Source organism: Homarus americanus, unplaced genomic scaffold (genome assembly GCF_018991925.1).
Source record: "Homarus americanus isolate GMGI-L3 unplaced genomic scaffold, GMGI_Hamer_2.0 scaffold50281, whole genome shotgun sequence".
Classification (NCBI taxonomy): Eukaryota; Metazoa; Arthropoda; class Malacostraca; order Decapoda; family Nephropidae; genus Homarus; species Homarus americanus.
In genome coordinates this window covers 2,093,613-2,121,541 of record NW_024742338.1, presented here as the reverse complement: position 1 = coordinate 2,121,541, position 27,929 = coordinate 2,093,613, and the positions used below count along the sequence as shown (strand labels likewise).

At 41.3% G+C, this 27,929-nt stretch overlaps 1 protein-coding gene across 9 annotated transcripts in view; it reads right to left on the bottom strand.

Moving 5' to 3' along the window:
• LOC121876741 overlaps positions 1-27,929 on the bottom strand; it is a 56,398-nt gene that overhangs the window by 8,307 nt on the left and 20,162 nt on the right. For 2 of the 9 annotated variants that reach the window (XM_042382105.1, XM_042382107.1), the window contains exons 3-12: positions 14,449-14,492; positions 12,919-13,100; positions 11,749-11,874; positions 9,489-9,672; positions 8,759-8,897; positions 7,673-7,972; positions 6,975-7,185; positions 6,349-6,595; positions 5,263-5,600; positions 3,144-3,860 (exon numbers count right to left, since the gene is read on the bottom strand). In XM_042382105.1, coding sequence (XP_042238039.1) covers positions 3,144-3,860; positions 5,263-5,600; positions 6,349-6,595; positions 6,975-7,185; positions 7,673-7,972; positions 8,759-8,897; positions 9,489-9,672; positions 11,749-11,874; positions 12,919-13,100; positions 14,449-14,492 — 2,488 coding nt within the window. Of the gene's footprint in view, positions 1-252; positions 3,861-5,262; positions 5,601-6,348; positions 6,596-6,974; positions 7,186-7,672; positions 7,973-8,758; positions 8,898-9,488; positions 9,673-11,748; positions 11,875-12,918; positions 13,101-13,680; positions 14,049-14,448; positions 14,493-24,909; positions 25,866-26,951; positions 27,075-27,929 lie in introns of those variants that run through there. The other 7 variants (XM_042382103.1, XM_042382104.1, XM_042382109.1 and 4 more) reach the window with 6 other exon arrangements.

The following is a 27,929-nucleotide window of genomic DNA, read 5'->3' as shown; positions in this document are numbered from 1 at the left end:
ATATTTACAGTTTTACCCCATATGGTGGTCACACTTCAGGACCTGCTACTGTACTGGACAACTAAAGGTGCAGACACTCGGGAAGCAAAACTTGAAAGTCTTGTGCAATTGGACTGAGAAAAGTCTCTCCTAATTCTCTTGTTCTCCACAAGCCTGGACTCTTTGCCTTAAATATGAGTAAGTGGCAACAAACCCTCAAGTCTGGAGGTTTATATAAACACAGACAAGATCATATTCCCTATCTTCAGAAGCTACTTTCAAAATTTATTCTGAGATTTGTCTCAATTAATATAAAATTATATTAATATTGTACAGGAACAATATTACCTGGTTTATACCGTTGTTAGGTCAACAAAATTGCATTATCAAAAGTTTCACATTAGATGGGTCATTAACTGTTACAAATAAACCACCTCTCCTCTAATAATATAAATAATAATAATAATAGTAACTGCGGTAATTATAGCAAGCTAAACATAAACTCGGTGAGTACTATACTATCCATTCACTAGTACAGTATGGGCATATAACCCTTTAAAGGGTATATGTATTATATAAAGCAGGAACTATTACTCTCTAAAGCAGCTATTTAAATATAGTTTTTAATTTTTCAAATTTCTTTAACTCACTAAGCACTGCCACACTAATATGAAGCTTATACATATAGAGTACTGAATGTTAATCCATTGCTAGTGTGTTCTCATTATGTTTGTTTAGTGTGATGTAGAGGACAAGCCCAGATTAAGTTCACCCATCACTAGGTAGGTATTAATATTTCTCTACTTACACACACAGTACACCTGGTTGACACTGTTCATCACATAGAGTATGTGATTATTATTTAGTTAGTTTATAATAATAATAATAATAATAATAATAATACTGTTATATATTTATGAAGGATAAGGTGCTAACTTTCCCTCACCATACCAGAGAGAGAGAGGACTATGGGTTAGTTAGACATTGTTACTGGACACTTACCAACATGATCTCTGGTGCTAAAGCCTTACCCTGTACCTCAGTCACGTCTAACACTCACAACAGACCCCACACCCCAAACCTTGAGCCCCATACACAGATAATAATAGAATCATATTTTAATGTTATGAAACTGAAATTTTTGATACACTATGATATCTACGTAGTTTGAAATATCATTATATCAATCAGTCTTTAAAAAAATTCAGATGGGTTGGTTAGGTTGAGGAAATACTGTATTGTATGATTCTATTATTCCCAACATAAGAGCTTCAGTGTGAGAGTCATTAGCAGGATTAACACCTCACCTTAACAACACAACATTAGTGCTAAAAAATAGCCTTTTTCTTCCCTTATTAAAAAAAAAAAATTACCATTCAAAGGAAAAATAATGGTTATTGGGTTTATAAATATAAATGTGAATATATATGTAACTAAAAGTCATGGATATATTAATGCACTATATAATAAACAATATGAAACATGAATTACAAAAAATACATGACAATATTATTCTGGTTATCTGTAACTAATGCATTTAAAAAATATATAAAAGTGTTTTAAAAGTATAAAAGAGTTTATGAAAGAGCCAAGGGAAGGAGAAGCATCCACAAACTTTACCACATGAGGGCCACACACACACACACACACCCTCACACACACCACAGGAACTAAAACTTGTATGGTTGGTTTTTATTATCCACACACACACACATACACGGGAACTCTGTGAACCTAAAGCATGGGGTTTTCCTGTGTCATGAACTCGTAATACTAAAAGTTTTATGGACTCAATAGTTCTTATGTAAGTGCAGGAATGGGTGGGTGCTCAAGTGGCAAGTCCAATGTTGCAAGAAACAGTGAAAGGGATGACACTGGGGACTGTTTAAGGGAGGAAGCTTATAACTGAGTAAAGATAAAAAGAACAGGAATGACCCAGCTAAGGTGAATGATAAACTTTGTACTTCATATTTCAGAAGACAGTACAGTACAGTACAGTACAATACACCCCCCCCAGGCACCCCAGTTGACTCACATGCCCTGGCCATGATTGCATAACTTCCATAATTCATAAGAAAAATAATTCCACATGACTCCCGTCAAAAAGATGTCATTCTTAACATGCCCTGTTCTATGAAAGTAAGTGTTGACATTAATGAAATAAACATACCGGTACCTTTGCTAACATCAATGTATAAAGTATATATTTCATTAATGATTTATGTCTGAATAGCAAGTTGTGTTGACTTCCTCAGCTAAAAAATACTGGACTAGTTTATAAGAGAATGCAAAAGACAGTGTCAGTAATTATTAGCTAAAGAGAATATTCTACTATGATCTAAGTGAATCTATGGGATCTATTATAGAAATACCTGTGGCGAGGCTTCCAGCTTGCTGCTATGCACAAGGACAGAAGGTACACAACGTGAGTTACATTGTACAGTATATTGAAAGAAGTAACACTAAATAAAGTCTACAAACATTATTGTAAAACACAACAAGGGCTTTCAAAATACCTCATCTGAGGAAGTACTGTACAGTGCTTGGTATAACTCTGGAGGTATTTCTCAAGACTGGCTAGGTGTCTGTGGCTTCCAAATGATTGTAGTACTAACATAAATTCTGTAGCATAAGGAAACATGCTGAAGATCTCACATTTCAGCTACTACCAGTGACAAGTTTAAATGGATAAGAAGTACAGGGCACTGTACTGTACCAGCCAATTTTAAAAGCCCTGTATTATACACAAGAAAAATTCTTATATGACAGAAACATGTCAGTAAATCCATAATTACGTTGACCAGAGAGAAAAATGAAACAATATAATTTAGGTGACACAGATTACAGTGATTGAGAACACCAGTAAGTGCTTAGTAATGCTTTAAGTGTTGGTGAAATAGACAGAAGCAAGGAATTAGACAGAGCTCTCATGCAACACACACAGTGAACCTTTGACAGCATACTCCATATTCCCAAGATTTTCATTATCAATATGGCTGACAGATCTTTGTCTCATATTGCCAAATGTGCCTCTAGATGTGGTTTGGTCCACACATGGTGAGTAAGAGGGTGTGTGTCCGTGTAGAAGGGTATTGAAGGAGTTGTGGACGTGCGGTGCAATCATAAGTGGGGTAGTGCACGCAGAGTGGGGGTGATGAACATACCTCTTCTTGAAGGTGAACATGTTCTTGAGGGAGGTGCGGATGGATGACTTTTTCTTTCCACGAGGGTCATCTGGATGGGAGGATTCTGTCCAGGTGGGCGTTGACAACTTCTGCTGTCCATCCACATTGTGTACACTGTGAGCAGAGGTGAGTGCATGAGTAGTTAATGGCCTGCTGGTATCACTGGAAATGTTGTGAGTTGGACGAGGGTCATTCAGAGAGGGTTCACTTGCTGCTAGGTCCTCCCAATGCCCTGACTCATGGCTGGGGCTGCTGTGGACTGTCACATCCACCACAGAATGAGCTGGAACTAGTGGTCGAGGTCCATCTTGGGTGACTAGAGTCTGTGCCAGGTGGTGGGTGTGGGATGGAAGTGGCCGTCGTGAGGCAACACTCTCACTGCGAGACCTTATGCGCGGGAACTCATTGCTCGGTGAAGGGGCACTTTCCCTTGATCCACTGCTGGAGCTGGCCGACCCCCGAGGGAGAGACGAAGACCTGGTATCTAAGAATACAGACCTTGGACGACAAGATGGCTGTGTGGCACTACTGTGTGATCGTTGTGGACTTCCTATAGACTGAGAGCAGCTTGGTGAATGGTGTTGTCTCTCTGGGCTGCACCCAAGACTTGTTCTATCAGGGCTATATGTGGGGCTACTGGGGCTGACGGGTGGGCTGCCTATGGAGGAACATGATCTTCGTGGTGAGCGTCCGGGCCTGTTGGGGAACAAGTTAATCAGAATTGTTGAAAACATTCCCATTAGATTTTACATAGAACAAATACAGTATACCCTCGGTCGTCTGAACCTGCCAGCTGGCCTGGCGACTCCATGGCATCAGTTGTTGTTTATCTGCCACCAGTGAGGAGCTCTGAGCAAGTGTCCACAAACCTATTCCGTTTTTTATAACTTTTAAGCCAAATATTGTTTAAAATGATTCTCTTTCTTCTTTACTGATTCTTAATCTTATTCTCTTATTCTTTCTTCCTCTTACTCTTTCTCCTTCTTCTTCTTGTAATTGTTAATATTTCTTCTCACTCTTACTCCTCCTTACTCTTCTTTTTACTCTTCTTTCTCTTCTTCTCACTCCTACTTACTCTTCTCCTCACTCCTCCTTACTCTTCTGCTTACTTTTCCTTTCTCTTCTTAGTTTTTATGATTCTGAATAGAATATGTGTTTAGTGAAAAAAAGAAGAAACATATTCACCTCTACAGTATAGTCTGTTAGTTATGGAAATGTCACACTTGGCCTCGCCCAGCAACATGAGGTGTGGTTTTGTGATTAGATAATGTGACACTATCCTCTGTGGAAGGAAATTTTAGTCAATATACAGCACTTCATTATTTGTTTTCTAACTGGCCAATCACAAGCCAAGACGAGAGACAGAGGGTAGGGCTATTTGACATTTCCATAATGAACAGACTACAGTTGACCACCACGGGTACAGGATGAGCTGTTGATGGTGTCCTCTTTTGCTAAAGATTTTTTTCTTCCATAATTAGTTTGTACAGGTTATGTAAGCAATTTAGCTCTGATCTCTTCTCTCTCTCTCTCTCTCTCTCTCTCTCTCTCTCTCTCTCTTGCCTGGTAGTACAATAACATTTTTATTCTTAATTCATTGTTAAGTATTTGACATAAGTAAGGTACGTTCATAGTATAAACTGTATGTAGTTCCTGAGTAAACAGAATCGAACATACCAAATGGCTTATCAGTGGCGAAAATGATTAAAAAGGCTATTTATTCACGTCTATCCCTCCCACCACCACTAGTGTTGGACAGATACAGGATGAGATTGTAATTAGAATCAAAAGCAACATCTAAGTCTCAAGGTTATTGGATTTGGGTCTTTGATCTGTACAGAGTTTCACTCTGGGGTCGTCTAGTCAGTAGTTCCTCCCTCCTTCCCCCCAATTTGTCTGGACGACCTAGGGTTCACTGTAATTTTTTTTATATACAGTAGAGTAAAAATAAATTATATTATGAATATCATACTACATAAGTCATCAGTTAACCAGTGAATATATCTGAATGACTTTTATATTTACAAGAAAGACCCTAACCTAAACTGAATGGTGATAAAAACATTTAAGAAAGGCAAAAATAGTCAAATTTTCTTGCCTTTTGGAAAGATATGCAGAAGTATTACTGGACCTGTGATGGGCTGAAGGAGGTGGTGGAGGGGGAGGGTGGTGGTGTGAAGAGCCGGGCATGGGTCCATGAGGGGAGAGTTGGGCATGAACTAGCTGGAAGGAATGCTCCATGGAGTCATTAAGCCGTGCCAGGAAGTCCCTCAGACGGTCGAGACACGAGTGTAAGTGCTGGTAGTCCGGGTGTTGGGAGTCTGTGTACTTCAACAGCTGCTTCATCAGGAGGATGTATCGAGGTACACGCTGGACAGGGGTCAATAGGAATGCCCCGAGGTCTAGCCCTCCACACGCTGGCTGCTCTAAGCATCCCTGAAATTTTGTGATAATATTTTTGATGATTTTCACTTGGATAAAATGTAAACTTTCATTTAAGATGCTGTTAACTGTCAGCTGTGAGAAACTAGCTGGAGGAAGAGCACAATGGCTGACCACTTTACACTGTACAGTATCACCAGTACAGTACAGTGTTGTCATTATCTGGTTCTTAGTGAGAGGCAAAACTCAATAAATACAATCAAAGTAACTAATTGTTTTGTTCATAAAGATCAAGCTATTACGTATATCTTTACAGTTACAATTGATGACTTTTAACTTAAGAATTGTGAAATAAGCAAAGAATTGTATCAAAATACTGCAATTGATTGGAGAGAACATAAAAAAAATAAAAATATAATGATAACCAATTAAAATGTTGTTTGTGAATATAAATGAAAAGTTAGCAGAGAACCTCACAGCAGAGGCTAAGGAAACAAACTGGAGATACAATATTAGACTTAGAAAATTTATGGGCTATGTAGATGTAATTAAGAAATACATTGGCCAGTGGGTGAGAGTGATGACTACAGTGCAGGAGGGGGTGAAGAACAGGGAGCAAAGTAATACGTGTACACTGGGGTAAACTATATTACTGTATAATAAAGAAACGCAGTAATGGGTAAACATCATGGTGTAGAGGAGCTTCACATACCATCATCCTAATCTAATGTATGAGAAGTAGCACATAACTGCCTGTAGAAATCCTTAAACCTCTCTTGTACAAACTCATTCAGTCACTAACCTTGATAAACTTAGTGAAGGGCTGAGATGTACGACACAGTTTGTGGAACGTTTTGAGCACCTCCGGGAAGTCATTGACGTAGGCGGTGTAGAGACGGAGGACGTCTGTGTGTCGAGGATCGGTGAATCGAGAGACTATATCGCCCACCAATGGCTGCCACTTCCAGGAGGCAAGACGCTCCCTCAACTGATGCTGGAGTAGGCAGTGCTTGTCGTACAGCTGGTAAACCTCCTCAGGGAACAGGGTGCTGGGGGAGGGGGAACATAAGAAGTCTGTTTCTCTGATGAATCTCAAACCTGAGTATAATGAACAACTTGATTTTATCCTGGAGGTCTTCTGGTTCTCCCTCTATATGGTACATGGTATTATATCTAACTTGCTAAGACTAAGTTAATGCCTCTTGGGGATCTTCATAACATCGACTGTAACTGGCAACTGTAACATGAATTGGATTACCTGAAGATTCTTCTCCCTCAGCCAGCTTATTTCACCTTAAGGTTAATTACACTAATGCTATTTGGGGGGTTATGTTAGGTTAAGTTACCATTAGGGTGGTGAATCTTCAGGCAAAATAAGCTGGGGGGAGGAGGCATGAACCTTCAGGTGTCCCCAAGAATCATACTAACGTTATATCTTTGTGAGACAGTATCCCTGCCTTCTTGAGTGGGTCAGCAAAGGTGTCCTGGATAGTCCACAGTGTCTTGCAGTATTTCTTCTCTGTGTCCAGCAACTCCCGAGCCACGCGGTACCGCTGGGCCTCTCGTGGGTCACGGGGGTCAGTCAGGAGGCTACGGCCACGAGTCACCACCATTGTGTATGGGTCAGTGCTCTCTCTTGCTGTATAAATATATGGCAAAGAATATTTACATTGTGATACAGTACTTGTATACATATGCTAACAAGTACAAATACCAAAACTATATACGGAACAAACCAGTACTGTACAGTAAACACATTTCTGAAAATCTCTTGTCATAATATTGCCAAACAAACTATTAAATATAGTTGCGGTTCAGCAGCTGACCCTATTATAAGTACGTATTCCAAACCAAAAAATTCATGAAGTTCTACAAATTGATTCACACAGTTTTACTAGACCTTTTGGTCGTGGAAGGTTTCCCTGAGGTGAATAAAATCATCCAGCAGTAGCCAGAATAAAAAGCTAAAGTGCGGGAATTGGATTGAAAGGGTTAATGAAAGCTGATGATGAAAGGAAGTACTGTACAGTATTGTGCCACGAGGCTTAGTTCACCAGAACCTGCCAATAACTAGGGAGTGTAGTGGTAATGAGAAGCAGAAGCCTTTTGTGTAAACATCGGCTCACCGTGGTCATGAGAGCGGCGTCTGTGGCGGTGTTTAGCATCTCGGGACTGATCAGAACCATCAGAGTCTGACCGGGTGTGTGAGCGGTCGTGAGTGACTAATCGGTTGTGATGGTGGTTGTGTGAGTGGTGGTGGTCGTGAGCAGGAGGTGCGTTATGGGCTGTGCGTAGTTCAATACCACACTGTTGACTGAGGGAGGTGCTGAGGCTGATGGTTTTGTTGGCAGCAATGGTGAGTGATGAATCCGAGTCATACACCAGACCCAGGTCTTCACTGTCCCCACCTACAGTAGCGCTCACACCTGACAACACCAGGAAAGGTTCTTAAAAATATGTTGGAGAAGTTCGGGAAATAAACACCACATCAGTCTTAGTTAGGTTACGTAGGGAAACAGGAGCAAATGTTATAGATAACAAATTATATTTGAAATTCAATACTATACTGTATTATAATGATATGAAAGAGGTTGTAAATATACTGTACTCTTCTCTTATACAGCAGGAAGATATCCTTGGGAGAGATATTGGTAAATATAAACAAATACAATATACAGATACAGTATGAAGTAGAGTAACATTCTGGGGGGATTTTATTGCAGCTGACCAATAGAAACTGTTCTCCAAACCCAGCATAATGCTTGCCTCTCACCGCTGCATCCCAAGTATGATCTCAGGTCAGATGTGAAAAGGCTGTTGTCCAGTAAGACACCATTGAACATGGCACGTTTTCTCCAGGCACTCCAGTTCCCTCCTACACTAACAGTGGACCCTTGAGGGATGGCCCTTACTCTACTTCTAGGTACACCAAGTAGACATAACTGATAGAGCTATGCAGTAGAAAGATATCTATATAATAAAAAATACCTGCCACAGTATTCCATCTGAGCTTAAGTAATATTACCTCTATAGAGAAAACTTTTATCAATACTATATATAAAAGTTTAGGGCACCAGCAGCATGTTCCCCTTAACACCTTGAGGCAACAATGTTCTATAGTTGATGTAGTAGATAAACATGTACAGTATACACTACCTAGACATATGTATATCATAGAAACATTTGAACTGCCATTAAATAGCCCTTCTTACTCTGTCTATTGTGTGCAGAGTCAGTGTGAGGCGGGACAGCATGGGAGGAGGAGACTGGGTGGGCATGGGACCTTAGGCCGGCCACATAGTCGTACACAGATGGAGGCACAAGGAGTGACGGCTGCTCGGGGAGGGAGTCCTGCAACCACAACAACATGTAAATATATCAGTCATGTCAGTAATACAAGACTTTAAAATATTTACAACTTCACACATAAACTTTACTTAAGGTTCAAAATAAAAAAAAAGAGAGACATAAGAATGATACCCACTTAAATAAATACAGTAATCACACAACTCGACACTGATATTCACACTAGAAATTCTTAGTAAAATGTATCAAAAGACTGAAATAAACAAGTCTTCATACCTAATCACTATCACACTTCTCAATATGTAGAAATAAATATGTGTGGTAACAGTGTGGAATGCTTCAGACACATGTATATAAGTAGTCCAACAGATGAACCTTTACAGTGTCAATATATTTATTGGTACTCGTTTTCTTCCTCTTTAAACAATAGAAATTACATCAAGAACACCAGAACTCAGTTTAAACGTAGTAGATGAGGTACATGTTAGTGTGTTTCCTTGGAGTGGTTGAGAGGAATGCATCTCACTTGGTATGAGGTCCTGTGATTGGTGGGTGTGGGTGAGGGTGTAAAGTGCACTCACCTGGTCTGAGGCTCTGTGATTGGTGGGTGTGGGTGAGGGTGTAAAGTGCACTCACCTGGTCTGAGGCTCTCTGATTGGTGGGTGTGGGTGAGGGTGTGTGGTCTGTGGTGAAGGCCTGGTGGGCGCGCTCCAGCAGTAATGCCACACCAGAATCGTTGCTGTGGCTGCCCGAGCCTGAGCGACCAGGTGCTGTGGCCACGCCCTCTGTTGTGGAATTGCTGCGACCTTCCAACTTTGACCTATGACAATGGAGAGGTGATTATTATAACTTAGGGCAGGAAATGTTGTTCAGCTCAGGGCATGATGAGGTCAACAGTACATGGGTACAGTATGATAAGGTCAATAATATATGCATGAGTAAATTATACCTCATATATACCGTTAATATAATGAATACTGTACTGGATCACATCAAGAAACACCAAAAATCAGAGGCCAATACAGTTAACAAACATGACCCCTTCAATATAACTTCTCTAAATGTTATTTATTTTTTCATTCTTTTGTAACTGGTTAACACATGAGTCACAGTTTCATTATTTAACTCATTGAATCAGAAAAACCATAGGCGGCGAGTAACCAGCTTTAGAAACGTAATTAAAATATTTAAGATGTCATTTGGACAAGTAATTATACAGATATCAAATTGCCGATAACAGATCCTTAATTAGCATGTCCAAGAGTACAGGTATTGGAGATTGGTGTCCTGTACTGTACATCAACAACCAGCTATGGCTTTGTTGATAATGTAAGGAGGACCTCATGATTACGTATGTTCAGAAAGTATTACAAATTCTATCTACAAAGAATTTACTGTTTACTGTATGTTACAAGAAATTATGTAGTTTTATAAACACACAATTTGCTCGCTTATACCAGTTGATGCATCTTGCTGACGGTAAAAGTGGGTTCCATTGGCCTGCGGTCCCTTGAAGAGTATATTAAAAACCACGGAGACAACATGACCAGGACAACACTACTGCCTCTCACTTTCCAGCTGTAAGATCATGGACCCATTCTGCAGCTGGTCACCCGGGGCACGTCACCCAATAGCTGGCCACAGGACTTGAACAGATAACTAAAAGGTCAGGAAGTGAGAGCAATATCCACACACCCACCGCACCCCTTCATCTCACTGCCAGACATATAAATAATTTAATATCCTTCTGTGTACAAGAGGAGTGATTCGACCATTAACATAACAAAGGATTAATTGCCTATAAAATATCCATAATTTAGTACGTACTCTTAATCTTGTCCCATTGACTGCCTTTATTGGTATACAGTACTGTATTTTTATCCTGATGGCTTCTTGCTGGTGAATCACCACTACTACTACCACCATCACTACCACCACCATCACTACCACCACTACTACTACTACTACTATCACCACCACTACTACCCCCACCACCACCACCACCACCAGGCCAGCAGGTGTCTCGTGTGTGTGTGTGTGTGTGTGTGGTGTCTGTGGTCAGCAGGAGGACTACCACAACATCTGCTTCCTGTCTCATCTTACACCTTTGTCTGCGTCTTAATTTCCTTCCTATTTTAGTTGTGTTTTGTTGAAGGACATCAACAGGTCGACCCACCACACTGATCCTCGATGACTCACTCCCTCACTGACCGAGAAAAGACGATTCTCACACCGGCCTGACGTAAGTTAAATAACACTCTACCAATTTATTTATATATTGAAATTGGAACAGTATATTTAGCCAGAATAATAGATGAAGTGTTAACAAGAACAATATTGACGACTAAATCCGATCACTTGAAGATTGGCCGCCCCAACTTGTTTCAGCTTAAAATTAACCACCTTAACACTAACTTAACTTAACCTATCCTGCAGATTAGCCACCCCAGCTTAATTCAGCTTAAGATTAAACTGCCTAATGTTGTCCTAATTGAACCCCATCAAGTCGAGTTAGGGGTGCTCAATCATGGGGTATAATAAGCTGGGGCCCAACAACTTAGGATTGAGTGTTTACAATTTCTATCACGTTATCTTCAGGACAAGTACAAAGAGGCTGCAGCAGATTACCACTATTACTGATTATGTTATATGTGTGTGGGTGAGTGGCTGACTACACACTACAGACATTATACACTAGTGATGTGTTGATAATACAGGATGTGTAGTTTTTGTAGGTAAATAATGAATAGTTTAATTAGAGTCTGCTACAGTAAGGTAGGTGAGGTTAGGTTAGGTTCTAGGCTTTGTTAGGTTAGGGTAATGGACTCTGTAGTTGGGTGAGCAAATGTGAATGTTAAATTTGACAAGGGAAGCACAAATAGAGGTAAATCTGTACCTGGTGTGGATGGAGATGACGCCAGCCTGGGAAAGGTCGGACACCAGTAATCTTCGTTCGTCCAACAGCTGTTTGATGGAGGTCTGTATAGTCTCTTGGCGCTCACTCACCGACGACACCTCCTTCCTGTGTGTACACCAGAGACATGAGTAAGGGTTTTAATAGGCCTCCCACACTGTCTTTAAATGGTCCCTCAGACTTGTCACATGGGCCCCTCACACTTATCAAATGGATTCCCACACTGTTGTTAAATGGACTCCCACACACTCATCAAATGGACCCCCACACACTCATCAAATGGCCCCCACACACTCATCAAATGGCCCCCACACACACATCAAATGGCCCCCACACACTCATCAAATGGCCCCCACATCACCTTGGTAAAATACTTGACACACCATACTGAAAAAATGGTCAAATTATGTCTTAATTCTATCAATGTTTAGAACCAGGTATTTTGTCTATTACATTCTGTCCCCAATACTCGGATTATACACCAAGTGGTTTTCCTACAGTTCACAAACATCTAACCTAACCTAAAGTGATCTATCTAACCTAAGTTAACCTAAACTAATCTTACCTATCCTAACCTAACCTAGCCCGATATAACCTAACCTAACTTGTTAAAAATCACCTGTTTTAGTATCACATTTTGTTGATATTACCTCAAGGTCGAGTATTGTACGCACCTCTTCCTAACTTGACACTTCATCCTAGCACTATTATCATGCTTCGTAACACCTGCTAACACCACCTGAGCACCTAACACCTGCTAACATCACTCGAACACCTGCCAACAACACCCCTCTAACACCTTCCAACACCCCCTAACACCTTCCAACACCTCCTAACACCTTCCAACACCCCCTAACACCTTCCAACACCCCCTAACACCTTCCAACACCTCCTAACACCTTCCAACACCCCCTAACACCTTCCAACACCCCCTAACACCCTCCAACACCTCCTAACACCTTCCAACACCTCTTAACACCTTCCAACACCCTCCAACATCTCCTAACACCTTCCAACACCCCCTAACACCCTCCAACACCTCCTAACACCTTCCAACGCCCCCTAACACCCTCCAACACCTCCTAACACCTTCCAACACCCCCTAACACCTTCCAACGCCCCCTAACACCTGTCAACAACCAGGGTACCTACTGAAGCGAGGTGATATCAGCCTTGAGTGAGAGCACCAACTTAAGGACCTCGGCTGTGTTGTCGTCACATCTCTGGCGGGCGTCCTGCACCTCCCGAGACAAGCTGGGGTCGTCTACCACAGTGCTCAGCCTCGTCACCGCCTCCGTCAACGTCCCCTTCATCCCCACCACCGCCTCCTGCAGCTGTATACACGAGGAGGTGGTGTGGTTAATGTTGGTGAGTTGTGTGTGGTGGTGAATGGTGTGTAATGGTGGTTAGTTGTGGTGAATGGTGTGTAGTGGTAGTTTGTTGTGGTAAATGGTGTAAGATGGTGAATTGTGGTGAATGGTGTGGGGTGGTGGGAGTCAGCTGTGGTAAATGTTGATTAGTTGTGGTAAATGGTGGCTAGTCGTGGTAACCAAAGTGAATCAATTATGATGGGTGGCAATTATAATAAGGTCAATTACAGCAGGGGGTCAATAATTACAGCAGGGGTCAATAATTATAGTAGGGGTCAATAATTATAGTAGGGGTCAGCATCAGTGGCCAATTAATTATAGGGGGGATTAATTACAGAGAAGGACAAATCTATACAGAGAGAGAGAGAGAGAGAGAGAGAGAGAGAGGAGGGGAAATACAAAGGGATATTCTAAATGCATTGGAACTACTGACTTGGCTTTGTGGGACTTATGGCTGCCTCTGCAACTGCTGCTGGCTACTAAATAAACTCGTATCGACAGGTCATTGAAGGTCACGAGGTAGTTACAATCAAAGAATTAATACCTTTTACGAAGAATGTGTTACTGCAACGTGTTGAGGTCAATTTCCCGTTTGACAGTTTAATATTGGACTAAATTTTTCCTTCATAATAATAAAGTTGGATACGATGTCACATTAGGACCAGTCTTGATATCCAGTGAGGTTAGGTGACGAGATAGGTTAGGTTAGGTTTTGGGGAAGAGGTTGGTTAGTTTTAGGGTATAATAGGTAAGGTTGGGTTAGGTTAGGTTATATTGGGTAAGGTAGTGTTAGGTTAGGTTTAGGAAAATAATAGAAAGGTCAGGTCAGGACAGGTCAGGTTAGGTTGGGTTGATAACTATCCAGCAAACAGACTATGAAAGGCGTGAAGACACAAGATCACTCACTGAAGCACACTGTCAACTCCACTCTACAATACAAGTCGCTGATAAACTGATAAAGACATAATCAAGCTGCAAGACGATAGATAAGGCCAGTAAATAATGCCCAATGAGTAAAGTATGATAGATCTTGATAAGGACTAACTATTAAAAAAGAAAACTATGTAAATACATCCAAAGAAAACGGCAATTCATGTTATCTGTTGACAATATGGAGGGGAAACTTAACAATCATTAACTTCTACCAACAGATAATGAGTCACGGATTGTTATTCTCTCGCCTTCCTCTTGATCATGTGTGTGTGTGTGTGTGTGTGTTTGTGTTTGTTTTATGTACTGTACGTTAGTAGGTCCTGTACTGTACGTTAGTAGGTCCTGTACTGTACGTTAGTAGGTCCTGTACTGTACTTACCTCCGATATCTGCGTCAGTAGTTCGGGTTGTGACGTCATCTCCGCTGTGGAAGAGAAAAAGAACAGATTTTACGAACTGTCACATTGACTTTATAAAGGACTATGATATTATAAAGGTGTAATAATTTATGGATAATACCCTTATATGAAGCTGTATTAAATGATGATAATGTTTCTATATGAAGATTCAATAAATAATGACTAATACTCCACACTTTCAGTTGGTGGTGAGAAATAATAAAATGAACCTGTAGCATCTTAAAAAAAAGGGAGCTCTAAAGTTCATCTTGGAAATAGTAACATAAAGATGTGGTGCGTGTCATTAAAATTCCCACAGTCACGTCAAACTCCCACGAAATATGCAGGAATGATGTCAACAATAGAGTTTTCACATCCAACACACGCGACCATCTCAGTGACACCATTTAATGTATAGTTTATCAATTTGTTCATAGTTTTTTCCTTCTACAAACAATTCTTTTTAATATATATCTATATTTAAATTCTGGTTAGTGTGTTAAGATGTGTAGTGGTTGGTGGTTGTGTTTATTAAGTAGCCTATTATGTAACGACGGTAGAAGTAGCAATATGTTAAGCGATGCGTCATGGTGGTTATGGTAATGGTGTGTGTGTGTGTGTGACGTAGTATGTAGTGGTGGTTGTAGTAGTAAGTATATAAGGCGATGCGTAGTGGTGGTGGTGGTAACTGGGGTAATGTCAATAGCGTGTGGTTGTTTGTGTAGTGGTGGTAGTTGTGGTTGTGTGTGGATTGGTGGGTGTGTGGTGGTAGTTGTGGTTGTGTGCATATAAAGCACAAAGTGATGGTAATTGTGGTTATGCGTTTATGTAATGGTGGTAGTATGTAGTAGTAGTAGTAGTAGTAGTAGTAGTAGTAAGGTAGTGGCCACTCGGAAATTGTGGTTGTAGTCGTAGCTGTGTTTGGAATTCTGGTGGTTTAGAGAGAGAGAGAGAGAGAGAGGTGACCATAGTGAGGGGGGAGGGGTTGGATGCCCCGGAGAAAAGCAGAAGTAGGAGTAGGAGGAGCGAGGGGAGGAAGGTGAGGGACACTGACCTCCACACACGTTGCTGAGTCGCAGTTTGAGCCCCCCCTCCCTCCCCCCTCTCTCTCTCTCTCCCTCCCTCCCTTCCCCCTCTCTCTATTACATCCCCTCCTAATCTTCTACTATATCTACCTCTCCCCCTGTGTCTATCCCTTCTATCTCTCTCTCTTTGTCTCTATCCTCTCTCTGTCCCCTTTGTAGATTAAAATGGCGGAACAAGAAACAAAAGACACGCAAACAAGTAAATGAACAGAAAAGAGAGAGAGAGAGAGAGAGAGAGAGAGAGAGAGCAGGACACCTGACACTCGCCTGTATACTCACTTTACAGGTAGGCAGCATATGTACGGACCTTCCTCTCCGGCTTCTTCCTTCCATCTCTACCCTAACCTCCCCCCCCTCCCATCCTTCCTCTCTCCATCCCTATCCTTCCCTTCTTCCTGGCCTTACTCCTTTCCTCTCCCTTTTTCATCCATCTATCCATCCATGCCCTTTCCTCCCTTTTATTCGTCTCATCAGGTATTAAAGTTTTCATTATTATTCTCCTTCTTCCTCCTATTCTTCTTGACATCATTATCATCATTACAGTATTAATGTTTTCCTAGTCAATTATATTTTCGTCACAGGTTGAGCAAGAAGGTGTGTGTGTGTGTGTGTGTGTGTGTGTGGGTGTGTCTTTCTGCCTGTCACACACGTACACACACACACACACGCTTTTAGACTAACATTTCTCTGGTCCGTCACACACACAAAAAACATTAATTCAATTTTCTCTTTTTTTTCATATCTCTTCATTTTTCTTTCCATTTTTTTTACCACATTCGAGAAACAAAAATACTGGAAGGTGAACGGCCTGTTGGTTGATCACCTTCCGCTAAATAACGTATATTATTATTATTTCAACAACCGGAAACTTATTTAGCCGACTTCAACTACTGTACGTGCTCTCTCACATCTATAATTATACCCCCATCTTCTATGTCATTGCACCGTTTTCTGTGACTCAATTATATACCCATTTTCTATGATGAGGATGTATTTGCTATGACTCAATTATTCCGTATTTTCTGTGATGAAGCGTTTTCTATAATTCAATTCTTATTTTCTGTGATGACATTTCGTTTTTAATGGTTGTAATTTTATCATTATGTCTATTTTCCCACAGTTAGAATGTTTTTTTTTCCTTTCTAATCATGGAAGATATATATTACAGTGTGACTTGCATATACCAGATACGTTCACTTAGCACCATTCACAGCTAATATTTAACCTATATAGTCTTTCCCAGCTTATTTCACCTGATGATTAAACCTTACTGATAAATGAGGGGGTTAGGATGGTTAGATTAAATTAGCTTTGGTTAGGTTAGCTTTGATTAGGTTAGGATTAATTTGGTTATAATTAAATTAGTTTACGTTTATCTTAAGTAAATTAATTAGCGAGTTTATTCGTGGTTGTTTGCTTAACACTGGCCAAACTACGTCAAGTACACGATCTGGTTATCGCGACACCAACCAGCCAATGAGAATAGCAGAAAGCGGAAGTCCGTATTTTTTTCCTTCATTCCAGTAGACTGACTCTGAAGAAAACGGAACCGGAGAAACACAATGTCAATAACCTGTTGACATTGATTCTTAAACGCTGTACGAGTTTCTGAGAGAATATGTCTGTGTATCTTAGTATAAGTGTGACAGTTATAATGTGTTCTTACAGATTCAGTTGAAAGAATAATTTAAAGTAAGAATATTTTACGTCTCAAGGGGATAAATTAACGTAAGAATCTTCGTAACGTAATTTAAGTGAGACAGTTAAACCTATGCCTCAGTAAAGGAGAAGGGGACATTACCAGGTTACTTAAGAATCTTAGAAAATCCCACGTTCGATGACTCTACACTGCCTGGGTCACGAGTCCCCTTGAAGACAATGCTGACAGGGTGCGGTGTCTCGTCATTTTCAGTGAGAACCGACTCTCACGGCCCAGGAAGATGGATTCACTTGGATGTTTTTTTCGGAAAACTTGAAGATTGCCCCCCACCACCCCCCCAGGCTTAATTAATCTTATGTTTAACCACCCTAACGTTAACCTAACCTATTCTAACTAAATATCAACTAGTTTATCCTAACCTAATGTGACCTTGCCTAACATAACCTAATATAAGCTAACCTAGCCTGATATAATCTCACCTAACCTAACATAACCTACCATAGACCCAACATAGACCCAACATAGACTGTTAAGTGTAGCCGTTTGCTGTTAAAATATTATCACTGCACTTCAACAGCCAAGGTCTTGAAACGGCTGTCAGTTTCTCTCTTGCTTTCAGGCAGTTGACAGGTTATAATATGACGCTGACAGTTCTACAGCATATGACAATGACAGTTCTATATGGCGCTGACAGTTCTGTATGACGATGACAGTTCTATATGACGCTGACAGTTCTATATGACGATGACAGTTCTATATGACGCTGTTCTACGAGATATGACGCTGACAGTTCTATATGACGCTGACAGTTCTATATGACGCTGACAGTTCTACAGCATATGACAATGACAGTTCTATATGGCGCTGACAGTTCTGTATGACAATGGAAGTTTTTATGACAGGAAGACAAGAATGAGTGAGGCAGGTGAGAGAGAGAGAGATAATGAGTCATACTGAGGTGTTTATACCTGTTTCTAACATCATTATCTCCTATAATTAGTGAGATAAATGTCACTCTCTCTCTCTCTCTCTCTCTCTCCGGAGGGTCTAATCTTCAGGAGACAGGTAAGACCAACTACAGACCAATATTAATGATTTACGGTGTTCATTTTACATCAACAAACAAACAAAAAATAAATACAGAGCTTGTAAGTCTTGTAGGACCAAATAACTCGTTAGGGGCGGTGCGGATACAGTGCACTGAGGAAGCAATATGGACGACACTACTCTCAATTGTCTGTATACACATACACACTATACACAAAAGACAAGGTTAGGTTAGGTTAGGTTAGGTTAGGTAGAGTGAGGCAAGACGAGCAGGTTAGGTGGGTGGTGACGTCATGATGTAAACAATGTGACGTCACGGACCATAAACCAGGCGTCATTCCCCGCCAGTGTTTTGTGGGTTGGTCACCGACGTGTACCTCCTTATATTAATTTTTTGTGTGTGGTTGTCTTGTCGGTTGTTTCAGTTGACCTCCAGTGACCTTTTCGTTGGGTGGAAATGCACGCAGCTGTGGCCACTAGACGCCATTTCAATGTAAAATCGACGCTGATATAAAGTTCTATTTTAAGTCGATTCAATATTGAAATAAAGTTGTTTTCCAGATCATTGTCACTTACTTTCCCCAGATCCCCCCACCCCCTACCCCCTCTCTCTCTCTCACTCTCTTGTTAGTAACGTGATCTACGAAAATATCTCATATCTTTAACTAAAAATATCTCAACTATAATAATAATAATAATAGAGTAGTAGTAATAATAATAATAAACAAGGTCACGTCTGAAAACACCAACACTACTAACTAATGGCCCACTTATAAAACAAAAAGAGAATCTGGAGGGGTCGCTGAATACCCTGTGAACTCCACCTCATACACCCCTCACTGTAAAAGGAATGTGAACCTATACTAGCCAGGTGCAACACTATAAAGACCCTCACATCTGCGACATCTAACACCATTAAATCCCATAAACTTCAGCGGATCCTCTAAAACAATAAGCCTCTCATAGGAACGAAATGAAGAAAATAAGAGCATCAATAACAATTCTATAAGTGTCACAACAACAAAATAAAAGCGCATCCGGATTTTTAAACACCATAAGCCGTAGTGGATCCTCTATAGGCGAGATAAATCCCTCTGGATGATCACTTGAGACAAAAGAGCATAACGAGTGGAAGTACCGGGTTTGTGTCCGGAATTTATGGTGGTAATGGTGGAGTGATGATTCGTGATAGTAGTGGTAATAGGGTGATACTATTAGTGGTGTGGTAATTGTAATAGTAGTAGTGGAGTGTATTTATAGTGGTTGTAGTAATAAAACTTGGTGGTAGTAGTTCCAGCATAATGGTAGTAGCGGTGGTATGTAACGCCTAGTGGTGGTGGTGGTAGCCGGCCTCGTGTCTCCTCCCAGGATGGTCTACGACAGTCATCCCCCGACGGCAAAATATGATAATCTAACCAACTTAACTTAATAACTGTTGTGTTGGTTTATGTTCTGGTGTTCTTCATAGACCAGTGTTATGTTGGTTAATGTTCTGACTTGTAATGTCCCGTTATCACATACACACACAAACAAACTCCAACACTTTTATAGACTTAAATTATAAACAAAACTAATACAGTCCACCTTGTTACGTATATATGTATGTTTATGTATGTATGTATCTATCTATCTCTACATAATGCTCCTTATAAGCGAGTCTCAAGGCTACCACACAAAGATTCTGGTGCCCAGCCTTAAACATCACCTCTGCCCACTAATTTTTTGCTTGCCTTTGATCCTGTGAAAACTGCTGGGTAATGCTTTCCTATTCGGCAACCAAAGGACACACCCCAGGTAACGAGATGCCTAATACAGGATCATGTAAATATAATAGCCAGGTTTTTTAACACAGAATCAATAAAAATATGGTCATTGTTTTTCGATGACTAAACAGTTCAAAGATGGGAATTTCAAGGTTGAGGAGTGCTTAATAAACTAATTCAAGCACGATATACAGTTTATTAACCTAATCTAACCTCATCTTCTTAATTAATTCAAGTACGATATACAGTTTATTAACCATAACTAAAATTAACCTAACCTAACGCTAACTTTCCCGGTCGATTCTCAAAAAAAAAAAACCCAACTACGATTAAAATACGCCTTTTAAAGCATTATGGTACAGAAATGGTACAAAAATAAGGTATTTGATGCAATATGGTACGTAAATATGAAGGTAATAGGTACAGAAAGGTACAATAACAATCATGGTACTATGTATGGTACCTAACGCAGTTTATGGTAGTGTAATGATATTATTGTGTGTGTGTGTGTGTGTGTGTATTTTGTGTGTATGTGTGTATTGTGTGTGTGTGTATGTGTGTTTTATGACAGCTGTTATCTAGATGTTTTTACTGTTTATATTTTCAATTTGTATTATGTACGAACACAGTCTATCGATTCTTACACTATCAGTTCAGTTACAGTCTGTCAGATATTACAGTTTGTCAGTTCTTCCAGGCTATTGATTCTTATACAGTCTACAGTCTGTCGATTCTTAGTCTATCAGTCCAGTTCTTACAGTCTGTCAGTCCAGTTCTTACAGTCTGTCAGTCCAGTTCTTACAGTCAATGAGTTCCTGGACTTTATGAATTCCTCCTTTTTTTCTAAGGTGTGGTAAGGTAGGGTATGCAGGCCACCCACCCACCCACCCCACCCTCCGCCTTAAGCAAGATCCACTTCAGCAGCAACAAGTATGTAGTGCTGGTGTTGCATCCTGTATACCGGCTGACTGGCTTGGCTGACTGGTTCATGACGGCGTCCACACTGGGAAAACACACTCTGGAATCTAGTGCCCTCAGAACCCCACCACAATCTTCTCCTTTAACCCCTACTTTGTGAACTTTAGATTGAATATCGAGTCTGTTTGAACCTCTGTCTTTAAGCGTCTGTGTTGAGGAAATAATTATATTGTTATGTATAAAATTGATAAGGTTTAAAAGGCGAGTAATAAAACTGGTGGGTTATGTTCGTAGTATTTGGATCACACACCTCGCGTTCCGCTAGTATCGCCCTCAGTTCATTTCTGTAAAACTCCTATAAAAGCGAAACAATTCATTGGTGGTTCTCAGATATTATATTTGATACGGTATAACGTTATTTAGTGTTGTTTTGTTATTGATGTTGTTGTAAGATAGTGAATACGGGTTCAAATTGGGGATCTTTTTAATCTAACGTTTTGAGACGTGTACACAAGTGACCTACAAGAAGGTTGGCTCTCCCTTCTCCTTTACCTCCTGTTCTGCCTCCCACCTGTCTCTTGTTATCGTCATACAAGCTCTCCTATACACTACATAATGGCATAAATTTAACACACAACAATCGAGATCACCTTCCCTGGCGCAGACCAAAAAAACTGGACGAAAAATGTGGACAGCACGAAGATGTGACTTTAACGCTAGGCTGGGCATTCTGGAGGCGTGTGGCAGCTGGAGGCAGCCAGCCGTGTCCGAGGTGTATCCGCTCCCCGTCTACTGTTGTTGTCTAGGGGTGTATGCAAGACTCCACCTGCTTTACACATTATATCACTGACAAGTAAATGGCACATGACAGACACTCGGTACATGATACTCTGAAGTGAGCATGTGTTAGTAAGCAATACCCCGCTCATTGTATCAGACTGACAAATAAATGAAGAACTGAATACACAGATGCACAACCTTTGTCCAGAATACAAGTTATCTAAGAAAGAGAACAACTATGTAATGACTCTCTGAAAATCTCCACCATCGGTTTTGATTGTCTTCATGTCCGACACGATACGAAGTTAACTTTTTTCTTCATAAATATAGAATGAGAATGGTTATACTGTGCCCAGGGTCGACAGAAATTAATACCTGAAATACACACGTTGCAATATTGATTAGCCGGGTAACATGGGGACGCTGTGAGGGCAACACGCGGCAAGTCGTCTCTCGATCGCAAACGATAAAAGTGTGAGAGAAAGAATGTGCCGCATATCTTCCAGCACCAGAGAAAAAAAGGTAATCCCAGTCACAATTAACATAAGAGATCTGTCAACTTTTCCTTCAATACAAGGAAAAAGAAGGAAAACAAACATTGAAGTTTCAACACAACACTGTTCATGACCCAATGAAATCGAAATAACACTGAAAAAAAAGTAGTTTCGTCTCCCACGACAACACAGCACGCATCCCTGCCTCCAGAGAATGGCCTGTAAACCCACCCGTCTGTTAAATTCTCGCTTCTAACACTCTTTCCCGTTTCATCTACACCACAACCGAAAAAAACCCCTAACATAGATCATTCCTGGTCGAGATATACGTTTGAGATTATGGCGGTGGCTCAGAGGACACACGGGAATATTTTTTTTTAGCCTATATATGCAAATGAGGCGCTTATACTCACTTATTTACCCTCTATGTCACTTGCCAACTCACACAAGCCGGTGGGGCAGTTCTCTGTTCCACTCTGTTAGCAAGCAGTGCGCACGTACAGGCTCTTGAATGTACCCAAACATGTCCCAGTGCAGGTCAAGTCTAGTCTTAAAAGGAGCTTACATTTGGTGGCGCTGTCACAATACAGTCTCGTCCATTATTCCACTACGCCGCGATCCCTGTCTGAGAGATTCTCGCAGCTTATCAGGAGTTCAAAGTGTGCAAGAGACAAGTGTGTGTTGAGGAGTGTTTATAAAATTATTTCTAGGAGGCAAAAAATCAGCGCCATGCCAACCCAAGACAAGCAATGGCGACCCTCTCACATTAGTTCAGGGGGTCACCGTCGACCACACACACACACACACACACACAGGCTCCTAAAACAGCATCGTGTCAACTTTCAACTCCTGATCTAAGTCTTCAGTCACAAAGGTCAGAACTAAATATACGTCTCCCGTCAACTAGCGCCCTGAAACTAACACGAAACTCACACTTTAGATTCTACCTTAACTACTGACGTTCTTAGTGTGAAATTAATATAAATAATCCCTTGGAAAAAATACAATGTCGTAACCCCTTGAGTACGACAGCTTAACCTCTTGAGTACAATGTCTTAACCCCTTTGAGTACAATGCCTTATCTCCTTGACCATGACTTAACCCCTTTGAGTACAATAGCTTAACCCCTTGAGAATATACAATGACTTAACGTTCGACTCTTAGCTTAAATCAACAAGCTAAACGTATCCTTACAATCTCAGCTACGAGGATTATCATCATTAAGAGGTTTGAGAGTGTGTGTGTGGAGGGTCATGACTTAGACTATGAACCATGACTGTATCTAAGCTGTGGCCATCTGTCGGTGTGTGTGTGTGTGTGTGTGTGTGTGTGTGTACGAAAATACATACCTGGAGGAGAACTGTTGCCTGGTTTATGAGAGGGTCATTAACTCCCACGCCTACCTGATGGTCACGGTCACTCAGATGAGAAAGTCACGTCCAGAAATATTTGTCATTAGCCAAAGTATTAATATGTTTTATTACGTGATTTTCTTTGTTATTTCTCGTATTATTTGATTTATTTATTTTATCCTATTTTAGTCTTGTTTTTCTTTTTTTTTCTCGTCTTTTTATATAAATTTTTCGTTATTATTTGGATTTTTTTTTATTTAATCGTTGTTTGGGAATATTTTGGTGCGTTAGTTTATGGGGAGTTTTGGGTAATAAACACACACACACACACACACACACACACACACACACGTCCCGTAAGGAGTCATTTAGGAGGTCAAAGGTGGCAGGATACTTACGTGTGTATTATGTGTGTGTCTGTCTAGTTTCACAGTGATTACGACCAACCAACCAAGGGTAAATAAAGAATGAGACTTCACTTTTTTGGGGGGTGTGTTCAGCTAAGACATCACATTAACACTGAGACTCCACTCTTGCACTGAGGCTCTTACTTTAATTACACACCTTCACTTGAATTAATTAACTACGATAATTAAGAAATCTGTTTAAGGTTATTCGTCATTTGAAATAATTAGTGTTTGAGGTCGCGATGGCTGGCAGGCGGTGTGGATGATGTCACGTGATACCTGACAGGAAGTGTACAGGTATTGTGTTACTTCACCTGATGATGCTGGTGGTGACGGGAGGGGAGAGGGAAGAGGGAGGGAGAGGGAGGAGGGAGAGGGAGAGGGAGGAGAGGGAGGAGAGGGGAGGGTAGAGGGTGGAGAGGAAGGGAGGGAGAGGGAAGAGGGAGGGAGAGGGAAGAGGGTGGGAGAGGGAAGAGGAGGTAGATGGAGGAGGAGGAGGGAGAGACCGAAAGGAGGAAGAGGTAGGAAGAATAAAGGGAAAGGAGAGGAAGGGGTAACATGGAGAGAGAGAGAGAGAGAGAGAGAGAGAGAGAGAGAGAGAGAGAGAGAGAGTAAGTTCAGTACTACAACACAGAAGACACCCAAGTTATGGCCAATTTAACACATTTCTCACAGCCAATTACGGAGGAGGGAGGGAGGGGGGGCGATGGAGGGGGGGGAGGGGTCATTAGTCACTCACAGACACAAAAAGGCGGAGAGGGGAGAGAATGGGGGTGAGTGAGAGAGGGAGGAGAGGGGTGAATATGGGAGAGATGAGAGAGAGAGATAGGATTATGTGGGTGGCAGTGGATGTGGGTGGCAGTGGATGTGGGCGGCGTGGGTGGGTGGCAATAAGTGTGTGGGGGGGGAGGGGAGGGGTGGGGGGGTAGACACTTACCAGAGCTTTCAGGTGGGCGGTGGGTGGGCGGAGTGGGCGGCAACGGACGGGACAAAATCTCACTCTTACACTGCATTGTCTCACTAGAGGAACACTGTCTCACCCTGGCAAGAGATATTCCATAGAGAGAGAGAGATCCTTCCTATTCGTCTCTCTATGTATCTCTCTTGAGGGAGGTGTTAACCCGGGCGTGAGGGATCTGTTTCTACCCAGCACCAGATATGAGAGAGAACGAGATATCTCCTTTTCTTCTCCTTAGTCTTTCACTTTCTAAATTAACACAGAGTAGAAAGAGAATATATTTTGTCCTCTACGTCTCTCAGCAGTCTCTTCCTTTCTCTTCTTCTTCTCCTCCTCCTCTCACTCTTCACTCAGAAAGGAAAGTGGGCGGGGCTGAGATAAGTATCTTGCGTTCACCAACCATATACAGTATATCCATTCGTTTTACTTTCAAATCATTCTATTTTTCCTTCCTTTCTCTTTTGTTCACTTTCTCTTATTCTCCAAAGCCAAAAATATATAAATAAGGATATTATGAGTTGGTTTCTGGGGTGCCTTAGGGTGTTACGGTGTCTCTCTTGTTGTTTAGTGAAATATTTTTTGTATTTACTGTAGGCTCCAAGGCCACTATGGTTCTATCTGTGGGGTGAGGTAATGTTTACATTCTTGGGTCGGTGAGACTGTGTTGATTAGCGGATGTCAGTCGTAGGCATTTGTTCTATACGCCTATTCACTCGTTAATATCTACTTCACACGTGTGTTCATTCGTTAAGCAACTGTTACGGAAGTTTTTGTTCGTTCTTGGATGTTTCTTTTCGTTTCTTTTACACAGTTCTTCTAATGTCAATAGATATCGTCGAGGTCACCATTAGTTATCGTATACACTTCTTAGGTCTGTTCTCGTCCACACTTTGGTCAATTCGTGTCTCGTTACCTCGTGATTATTACATTGGCGCCTGTTAGTAGAGCATTGTATTATAGTTATCATATTTGTAAAGCATTTTAGCTCATAACACACACAGACACACACACACAGACACACACACACACACACACACAGACACACACACACACACACACACATTATATCTGTACTCACATGTATTCATACTTTATACCACTGTGTGTGTGTGTGTGTGTGTGTGTGTGTGTGTGTGTGTGTGTGCAGCTCTACAAGAACACACACACTGCAAGCTGGTCTAGGTGTCACTGTACACACCCTTACAGTCACCCCCTATGCTAGTACAGGGTGTGAGGCGGAAGACGACCTCCCCCCTTCCCCTTTATTCTTCCCCTTAGCACCCCCTTACACATTCTTAGATCCCCCCCTTAACACCCCCTGGTATCCCCCCCCCCCTGGATAAGCAAAGGCTGGGGTGAGAGGTTAAGGTTGCAACACAGTGAGGTGGAAAGTTAGATTCACTTAACGGTGTGTGGGTGTGTGTGTGTGTGTGTGCGTGTGTGTGTGTGTGACAACGCTCATGCATAGGCAAGTATAAATATATATAGCAACAAATTATAGATACATACATGCGCACGTACACACACACGCACACAGGTATATACCCTGCATCAAAAGGTACGCGAGACGAGTTAGACATACACGTACACCGGCGACAATGTACACACAGTTACACACAGTCATCACAGCCTCTTATGTGCACATAAACGTACATGACGAATACACATATAAATGGTACCACAGTCTTTGGTGTAAACACAAACGCACACGGCGTAGAAGTTCACCTTAGAGGTGTACACAAATGAACCCGCTCTGGAAATGTACACACAAATATACACAAACTGAGGAAATTCACGTACATCACCCAGAATGTACACACACAACAATAAACGTGGCACCAGGACCTATAACGTACACTCATATTAACGTACACAAAACGTACATGGTCAAGAAATGTACACACGTCGTGAGGTGAGCCGGGAACAAGACTGAAACACATACACACACGTACACAGAAACGGCAAAAGTTTATCATAATCTCAGATGTCTACACAAACGCACACGAGGGTGAAATACACACATAAATGCACGCACACTACAGGTGAACCACAGAGGTGATATACACACACACGCACACACAGAGCGGCGTGAGTGTGCGTGTGTGTACGGTGCGTGGCTGAGGCCAACTGACTCACTCCCTCAGCCCGTGCCTGGCGCGTGTACACCCCCGCCCAGACCAGGTACACACACACACACACACACACTCATTTGTCACACACCACGTTCCATAAAACACACACAAACACACTCAGTCTGTCTCTCTTTCTTTACCTCCCTCTCTCTCTCTCTCTGTCTGTCTGTCTGTCACACACACGGTCTATCAGTCGTTCACAAGAGACAGCCAATCAGGGCTTTCAAAAGACACCTTGACACCTCTAATTGGCTATCTGTCGTTACCCTTTGTTCATCCTTCACCACAACTACCTCTTCATCATTATGTCAACCATTAGACTACAGTGCTGTTATTATTATTGTTATTATTATTATTATTATTATTATTATTCTGTCACGGCTCAAAGGTTAGGTTAGGTTAGGTTAAGGTAGGTTAGGATTGGTAGGGTTAGGTTAAGTTAGGTTATATTAGGTCAGGGTAGATTAGATTAAGTTACTGTAGGTTAGGTTAAGGTAGGGTTGTGTTAGGCTGGTAGAGTTAGGTTAGGGTAGGGTTGTGTTAGGCTGGTAGAGTTAGGTTAAGTTTGTAGGGTTAGATTAAGGTGTTTTAATCATCAGGTGAAATAGACTAATGAGGAATATAAAGGTAAAATAATTAAGAGCCTGTTTACCTTGATGACGTCAGCAGTAAACACCCAACACAGGTAATTTACATAATGCTTCCCGGGACATATTTTTGTTCAGTATATAACTATTTTATGCCCCGCCTACTATGTGAACCTTAATTCTGTCATTGTTTGTCTGTCAGTGTGTCTGTCTGTGTGTCTGTCTGTTCAAAGGTTGATATGTTCATTTTTAGCTGTAATTTATAACATCTAAAATGGCC